The sequence below is a fragment of the Aplidium turbinatum genome, chromosome 4 (assembly GCF_918807975.1).
Source record: "Aplidium turbinatum chromosome 4, kaAplTurb1.1, whole genome shotgun sequence".
Lineage (NCBI taxonomy): Eukaryota > Metazoa > Chordata > Ascidiacea > Aplousobranchia > Polyclinidae > Aplidium > Aplidium turbinatum.
This window is the reverse complement of record NC_137475.1, coordinates 10,639,475-10,648,268: the sequence shown is the minus strand read 5'-3', so window position 1 is coordinate 10,648,268 and position 8,794 is coordinate 10,639,475. Positions and strand designations below refer to the sequence as shown.

Here is an 8,794-nt window from a genome sequence, read left to right as displayed (position 1 = left end):
TGAGCGAATAAAAAGTATCCTTTCCTACAGCTGTAACTGCAAGGTGCTGCGACCGTGCCAAACCCTAGTGTTTAGTGAATAGTTTTGACCTCAGGATTCTTCAGCGTTTGAGCTTTCTTTGCTTATACCTTTTTCTAGACACTTTAACCAAACAAGGAAGACCCAAGAAAACGTGGAAAAGGCAAGTTGAGGAGGAAAGCAGCAAGGTGGGCTTGACAAGAGAGAACGCGTTAAAGGCAGGGTGTGAAGGCAATTGAGGCACTTGGAGGTGAATCCGGCCACCCTCGGCAATGGGAACATCACCGGATAAAAACTGGACTACTACTACCACTGAAACACCACTAACCACGGGTTTAAAACGTTTATTGTGAATAAAAGAATTGAGCTAATTGATAATTTTAAGGTAAAGTCACTTTCGTCATGATGACGTAACCATTACGCTGATTTTCCAATTCGATGGGGGACGTCAAATAAAATAGGACCTTTCAGAAAACACAAAAATGATCACTGGTTGATAGCTTATGGACTAAAACACACGTTTCACCATTTTTGGTCACGAACACATTAGATAACATTTATACTATACATTCTTGTACATTTCGTTTTTCAATTTATATTACAGGTACTCAACTTTCCGTGTTGACAGACTAGTAACAACAAACCAATAAAAATGCACAGCTTACATACCAACTTGCAGAAGTAAATTCTACCATTTTTAATTAAGTATTATTAGACGCCCTTGGAAGATTAAAAGACTGTGGGGTGTTTTCAGTCTTTTCAGGGAAACTTTTCAAAGATTCAATGCATTTAACCGTTTAATTTTCTGCTGATATTTTTAAAACTATCCCTTTGTTTAGGTTGTCATATTCATGTTTAAAAACTTTCGGTTTCCGAATGGTACATTGCAGTGCGTAAACGTATAGTCACATTACGATCCTCTGCAGCACAGAAACATAAAAAAAAAACGTATAAAAATCGATTCCGTAACACAAAAACTCCACTATGCCAGGACGTTACAGCAAAGAAACAGACCTATTTGTATTGACAGAGGCAAGAGCTTTGTTTAAAATCTAAGCAGAGCAGCGGTCAGTAGTTCAAGAGACAGCCCAAGTCGTTTATGAGATAATAGTGTTGTTGGTTGATTTCAGATAAATTAAAAGCTACCCTTAGAACCGTAGCTGAAGTTTTCTTAATGAAGCTAAAACAGCATTAAGTAGGGCCTCTGGAAACTTTTGAACCGTCATATCAGAGCTACCATGACGGTAACAAAAAGCTACGTAGGGAAAGGATGCTAAAGCAAGTTGCAGATCTATAAACACCAAATCTGGATCAACTATGAAACATCACATCAAATTGTTGATCAGATTTAGAAGAAAAATATCGAGCTGTTTCTTCTTCTCTGATCGTCAGGTCAGTCTTTTTTACATTAGTATAACATTGGTAAACGTTGAATCGATGCAAAAAAAATAACTGATTACTTACTGAGTCTCTTAAAATTTCTATTTTTTCTCAGCAGCAATCCTCAGAAAATGTAGTAATTGATCACAAAAATATTACCTATACAACACTTTTTTTTTCAAATACGATAAAAAGAAATATGCACCGTTGCACACTAAACGTATGGCGCAATGTGCCGCAACGTTTAGTCAACGTTGTTCTTGAAAACAAGGTAGAGCGGCAGAATCGCAACTATAATGATCATACACAAATTAAAAAATGTCACTTACGATGAGTTTCGAACTTCGTTCTCTTGATCAGTGCCCCATCGCTTACGGAGCCAGTGTCCCGAGTTTGCTACGGAACTGTAACAGCTCGTATAGTTGACAATCATCACGATACAAATTGAAGTCACATGAAGAAGCCAAAAGGTAAGGCGAGCATGTACAATGGTGCGTAGTGATAAACCTCACGAACAAGAGTTGTAAAAGGAGTAAAGACCTTAATTGTTTGCAATTGTAAATGAGTCTTGTGCGTAACAAAAAATAAAAATCACTGGGCTGATTTGGATGTTTTGAAACAAAAAAGAGAATAAAAGTAAAACCGAAAACAAAACTGTAAGCTAAAAGAAAAAACTTCACAAACATTTAATAGCTTTGTTTTCTGAGTCTCTTACAGTCGAATACAAACTTATAAGCTTGCAGTTTTAACGTCTGAATAAAACAAGGTTCTTGACTGCTGAGAATCACAATTTTTATCGAAACATATAAAATCATAATGGATCCGCTAAAGTAAACACGTTGACGAAGATAACGTCGTTTCAAAGGGGGTTAAAAGTCGTTAGTATTTACGATTGGGGGACCTTGTTTGTTTGGGTAATATGGTGAGAAATGTATTCAGAAATCATAGCTGGACACTGGGTGCTACTGGGAGGCGATGTCATGTGCAACAAACGAGGCGTGTTCTACTGTGGCATTGGTATGTTTCTCGGGTCTGGCAAAGTGGGTTCCTGAAGGTTTTTGATCAATTGCGACAGCCATCTTTTTGTTGTATTGTCATCTTTTAAAACGTTGCGGAAAGTCTGGTCCTTCAATTGGTCAGGAAGGCATTGCCTCAAAGCCTCTTTTGCTCTAAAATAGCAAAAAAATTAGAAAAAGACCGTATGGAAGTAGTCAAAAAGTTATGTTCGTTGACTTAGACTCAGTGACAATATTTGTAACTTGAACAAGGAATGTAGATCTACACGACTTCAATATTCATAGATTGCTTTTTATAATATTACCATGGAACTAAGAATAAAAACTCTTTGAAAGCTTAATTTCGGCAGTTTTGCATCTTTGTACAATGTGTACAGACTTTAAACCACCGGTTACGCGAATGAAATAGAGTGAAGTTTTGAACGAAAGGTATGTTGAACTCTCATACTAATGGACTTGATATCTTTGCTCACAGAGTCCACATATCACATGATTTGTTTAACTTTGTTCCAGGTGTGTACCGATTGAACTTTCTAGCATGCTCTCTAATTAAACGTTTCCTAGTGACCACACCAATCGCTTAGTCCGTCTCACTCAGTGCTTTGATACAATAAGAGGGTGTTGACTGTTGAGTGTCTGTAGAAATATTACCTGGGGTTGTCGGAGAGTCTTAAGTAGCATCTAACAACATGTTTGAGTAACCTTGCAGAGGGATCCTTCGACAATGCCAGCACCATTTTCCCCTAAAATGACACAAAAAAACAAACAAATATAATCAGAATTACTTGGACATACAGTATGTACAATACAAAACGGATAATTTTCAAAGAAAATAATTGAAACTACTGTAGTATGCCACCTCTTCAACAAGTAAAATAGACATGGATGGCTATATGAACATTCCAATTAATGAAGAATGCGCATGGTTTGCGAGTTGTGAAAGTGTGATGTGTCTAACTCTGTTGTAATGTACACGGTTTAAACGTACTATGCAGCATCCTACCTGTTGGTAATTTGTTGCACCGCAAGCTTACAATAGCCTGCAGTGTAAATCTGTACAATTTAGCAGCATGTCTTTATATCACGAAATGACAAACAACAACACTGAAAACAACGATGCTTTTGACATTCTATCACCTTTTGACCTACATGACTTTCCCCTTGACGACATGCCTTTAAAGTTTAAAGAATCACTTCTTACATTCTACACATTATGAAGAGGTGAGTGGAAAATGAAGATTGTACAGCAAATGAACCTCTCTGGCAGCAAATCAGTCGTTTTTTTACACTGATTCAACGTCTGCAGATGTTCAATCAGTGTAAAAAACGACTGATTTGTTGTCCGAGATGCTCCCAGGATTGAAATTGTGAAGTGAAAATTCAGTTGCTGTTGGTTAGACTAAATAACAAACTTACTAAGATCATAGCAACGTGAGAAAACCGTTCATAAGTTTGACAGATGTAAGCCAAACCAGTGTCGTCTAGTAGTATTTTCTGCAGAATGAAAGTGGCTACCTGTATGCAAAACAAAGATACACGTGTTAATGAACAATTTTTAGTTAATAACATGTTAATCTTGTACAGAGAGCATAGGGAGGAGTAGAGAAGTTTGATTTGTAAAAAAGAATTATATCCTTACATCTTTTGATTTAGAAACGTTTTTTTTTCTTTCTAAACACAAATCAAATTAATTGCATGTCATTCCTTAGTTGCATCATATCCACCTCATAAAATCAGAACCTTGGTGAAAACATTGCGGGTTTTAAAAGTAAACCGAACTTGTCAGTAAAAACTAAGTGATAAAACTGTGCAAATCATTTTGTATCATAACTGATTCAAAGCCGGAAATATTGTTGGGTGGTGGTGACAGTGTTTTAAACGTGCAGCGAATTGAACCCCAATATGCAATAGCCTATGCAATGCATGCAAAAAGCATCAATATCCAACAAGTTACCGTTTTAGAAAGCTCGCTACCAGACTCCATGATTCGTAAGCAAAGAGGTATGATTTCAGTGGTGAGAAGAAATGTAATCACATCTTGCTCGTCTGTTTTGACTAAGGCACCTGAGAAAATAAAATAAAAAACGCAGTTAACTTAAAAATTGATTAAACTAATGCTGGTGATGTTTTATGTGAATAACTGATCCATGATACGATTTAATGAAAGTGTTCAGTCCATGGTGGATAATGAGCAATTTGAGCACGGAAACAGCAAAAAATAATAACTATATTTGCAAGTAAAAGCATAACTGTACCTATTACACCAAGGCTGGTAAGACGAAGATATTCAAATGGCCGGGTCTTGCTAGTGGTGTGTAAAAAAGGATATAAAAAAAGTGGAATATGGGCAGATAAAAAGGCAGTTCTTGTTTCTGGATGTGAAGCAACACATTGTAGCAAAGCTAATGCATTGCAGACTCTGCAACAAATAAAAAAGTGCTGTAAACATGCAGCAAAAAAAACCAACGCTATTATCATGTAATCCTCATTTATGATGCATCATGATACGTACGAAACTATTATGACAACTTGTAGTGTGGGGTGAAAACGAGAAGGGAAAAAAGGACTGAAGAATTGTTGGATATGCTAGAGATGAAAGAGACCATAGACCAACTGGCAAGGGCAAATGGAGTAAGATGCAAAGATGGTATGGACATGTGATAAGGAGGGAGGAAGGAAGTTTTCTTAGAAAGGCACTAGATCTAAAGGTGAATGGGAAGAGGAAACGCGGTCGTCCAAGAAGAACGTGGAAACAACAAGGGAAGGATGAATTTAAAAAAGTCGGACTGAAGGAGGAAGATGCAAGGGACAGGGTGAAATGGAGAAAAGGGATTAAAACAATTGCTGCGCGGAAACAATCGGCCACCCCCACTAGTGGGGAACAAACCGACGATGGATTATGATGATGATGATGTAGGTTAGAAAGTGCATAAAATACCTATTTGATTGATGAGCTGACAGTGTCGGTGGGTTTATTGAAGGATATATGTTAATAATTTCCTGAAAAGCAAAGAAGTGATTAGCACAAATACAACCATCAATTAAATTATACATGAAAATGGTGATAAAAAGATACTCACTATGGCTGCATTGCTACTAGCATTACAAAGTGAAATGTGCATTGTGCAACTGTGCATTTTGTTACCAGACAGTTTGGCAAATCTCATAGCATGTCTTCACAATGGATGCACTAACTGACTAACTCAAATTCAGAGTAAACCTTCAGAGAGGCATGTCCCGGGACATGATTTTCGATGCGCTGTGAGGTTAAATCCTGTATATATAGAGCAGCTTGAAAATATAGCTGCAGCGGAGTGCAGCCTTTACATTAAACTGTGTTTTTTAAAATTGGTTAGTGTTGTTTTGTAATAATATTAAGTATATTTGAGCAAAGGGACTCTTTCTGAGACTAGGTGGTAGCAGGCTGGCAGCAATAGCAAAAGTTGCCAGGTGGTACGCACTCACTAAAAGTTTGAGAACAATGTTACAGTATACTGTAGTGTATACCATACCTGAAGTAAAGCTGCAATTGTTCCAAATGAATGCCAAAGCATCGGTGCTAAATCTTGAACTGTTTCACGTTTTTTGCTCAGCTCCAACAAAGCAGTTTCACGAGTTTCCAGACTGGACAAGTCATTGATCCATTGGTAAATTTTTTCTCTGTCAACACCAGCCATTGCACAATAAATACAGAATGGCAACAATGGATGATATGCTTTAAAAAGTTACTTTAATGTTGATAAAGTAGCTAGGTTTAAAGCTTGAAACAAAAAATATGGATTTAGATAGCTTGTCGTACCTATTAGGCTATAAGAAGACCAGGGTTTGTTGGAAAACCGAGGTAGTTGAAACATTGCTGGTTTTTAACTTTATAATACAAACATATTTATAAACCTTTATTGCCTCTTGGCGGTTGATTACAATGGTATGTATAAGCCACATAACTTTCATTGGGTTCAGAACAGATGTGTGAAAATGCTGCAGCAGGCCTCGAAATTCGTTTTTGTTGACGGCGGACAAACGTGTCCGGTCTGAGCAGCTATCTCGGCGGACAAATTAAGTCTCACGACGGACACACTAGTTTTAGCGTCGATCGTCACGCTTAATCACGTTATCTTGATAATTTTTCGCCAGTTGAGAACTATAGCTACGGTTGAGAAGTCTTTTTAAAATTTCAGCGAAATCACTCTGAAAGGCTTTCATCAGACCAACGACGTGCGCTTGAAGAGTCAAAGCGCCACGTAGCTGCTTAATACGCCGCATAACTAATTAACTTCTACCGAACGAGGTCGTGTGGCTTCTTACGTCACAATGCTCTGGACACGAGTTGAAAAACTTTTACACTAACGCTACTATTTTCTGTTGTGCAAAGTTTCACTAGGCTTTTTTCTTTAGGTTTATTTTTGCGAGTCATGTGAGCGAAAGTGAATTTTCTCTGGGCCTTTTCTTTCTTACTGTAATACCAAAACTAAACAAATTTTGCTGCATCTTGCTGTAATAGCCTACTCGTATAATCTAATTTTGTAACCAACCTTGCCTTATCAATATTACTCGGAGATCAAAGCCAGACATTGTGACGTAAGACTTGAACTAAGTTGCGCGTGATTAGTGTAAAAGTACCGGTACTCCCATCGGTTCTTAGCAAATAATTCACCTTTGTTACGCTGATTCAATGTCACCAATCGTTGAAGCAACGTAAAAATCGAAAGTTTTCCTGCTTGAATGGAAGCTAAGGGATACAGTATTAACATTTTCTAGTATGCGCGCTAGAATGCGCGTGAAATTATATATTCGCAACAATTGTTCGTGCTATGCAATGACGATTTCTACCGCTATTTCTCGGCGGACAAATATGACCGATTTAGATGGTATTTCCCGCGGACATCACATGATGTGACGGTGGACATGACCGCCGTGAATTTCGAGGCCTGTGCAGGTTTTTCTGATTTTTATGCTTTGAACCAAATTTCAAGCTTGTTGGAAAAATTTCTTTTAACGTAATGATTTAGAGCGATAAGTGAAAGCCCTTTGGTCTATATTGACTGTAGGTGCCATAGTACTACAAAAAATAGAGGAAGTTAAATTACATGTTTCAGTGGCTACATGACAGTACATTTATACTTTCAATCTGAGCATATGGGGGTCATTTAAAACATTTTGAATGGTATTAATTGGAACAGGTTTTGTTGTTCACAATAGATCGACAAATAATTTTCAACACTACATATATTAAATCTTTGCAGGTCATGTCTTCGGGCTGTTAACTTGTCAGTAGGGATGCCCAAAGTAGAATAATGGCCTATTCTAGAATTTATTTTCAGATCTAGAATTTCAAATCCTATTCTAGAATCCTCGGCGTAAATTTTTAACGTTTTATTTTTATTGAGAAAATACACATAACGACATGAAAAAGAAGCTTTACGAAGCCATCATTTTAACAAGTTCTCAATCGTTCACAACAGTGATGAATTGCAATGTAGAACGTTTATCTCCTCCAGATGCATTTTTGGCACGTTACGTTTTCTTCTTGCTTTTGTACTCTCAAAACAACACACGCGCGCACACATACGTAAGGGACCTCTGTTAATCACATGCAGAAACGGATTGGCATGCACGACGCACGTGACTTGCAGGCGTTTTACGGATCGGCAGAACATTTTTTCAATTTTTTTTTTATAATTTTTTTTCTTTCTCTGTATTATTTTCGAATCCAATTACCCGATAAAAAGGCGGTTTTTAGATTCGATTCTGGACGGATTCGAAATTCTACTTTGAGCATCCCTACTTGTCAGGCTACAATCCACATTTAGATTCATTGGCATTGAACAATTAAATGATAGTTGGCATCGATTGACAGATAGATTTGAATGTTGTAGGCAATATATTTGAAAAATATGTAAGTTCCAACTAAACTCGTGTGGTGCTCCAACAAATCCCACTCATGGGTTTGGTTGAAACATACCGGTATGATGTAGGATTGTAGGCTATGTTTGAAATAGGCTAATTAAACTCGTGCAACTGTCAAAATTTTTGTCTTAATTGTCATAAGTTGCACAATATATTATACTGGTCAAATGCCACATCAAATAAAATTTTAAAAACTCATTCTGAATTTTATTGATTTAAGTTTAACTAAAATTTATTTCGAATAACCCGCAGTTCGAGTGATACGGTATGTTTTTACCAAAAAATAGAAAAATGCATATCATATATACCATAGGTTTAAGATAAACAATAAAACTATTAATACTACAAAAAGTGATCAATACCAAGTAAAAAGCCAAGCAGAGCAAATTATATCAAATATAGGGAGCTGGAATACAAGTCCCCCCACCCCCCTTGGTAACTCATGACAAAGAGGAATTGACCAAAACATGTGG

At 37.1% G+C, this 8,794-nt stretch overlaps 1 protein-coding gene across 1 annotated transcript; it reads right to left on the bottom strand.

The window, feature by feature from the left end:
* Window positions 1-347: 347 nt before the first annotated feature.
* LOC145768373 (CCR4-NOT transcription complex subunit 9) lies at window positions 348-6,171 on the bottom strand. The gene is made up of 7 exons (XM_082579856.1): window positions 5,927-6,171; window positions 5,353-5,414; window positions 4,670-4,833; window positions 4,369-4,478; window positions 3,831-3,929; window positions 3,066-3,157; window positions 348-2,567 (listed from the first exon to the last, which is right to left on the bottom strand). The coding sequence occupies exons 1-7, from the start codon at window positions 6,089-6,091 to the stop codon at window positions 2,402-2,404; spliced, it is 858 nt and encodes a 285-aa protein (XP_082435982.1). The 5' UTR covers window positions 6,092-6,171; the 3' UTR covers window positions 348-2,401.
* Between the last annotated feature and the right edge of the window lie 2,623 nt (window positions 6,172-8,794).

What these genes read in the sequence shown, in the direction of transcription:
- LOC145768373 (XM_082579856.1), bottom strand. Translation starts at nt 6,091, where the DNA reads ATGGCTGGTGTTGACAGAGAAAAAATTTACCAATGGATCAATGACTTG. An exon ending in TACCAGCCTTGGTGTAATAG is followed by an intron (nt 4,479 to 4,669) that starts GTACAGTTATGC and finishes TTATTTTCTCAG; the next exon opens with GTGCCTTAGTCAAAACAGAC. An exon ending in AGACTCTCCGACAACCCCAG is followed by an intron (nt 2,568 to 3,065) that starts GTAATATTTCTA and finishes TTGCTATTTTAG; the next exon opens with AGCAAAAGAGGCTTTGAGGC.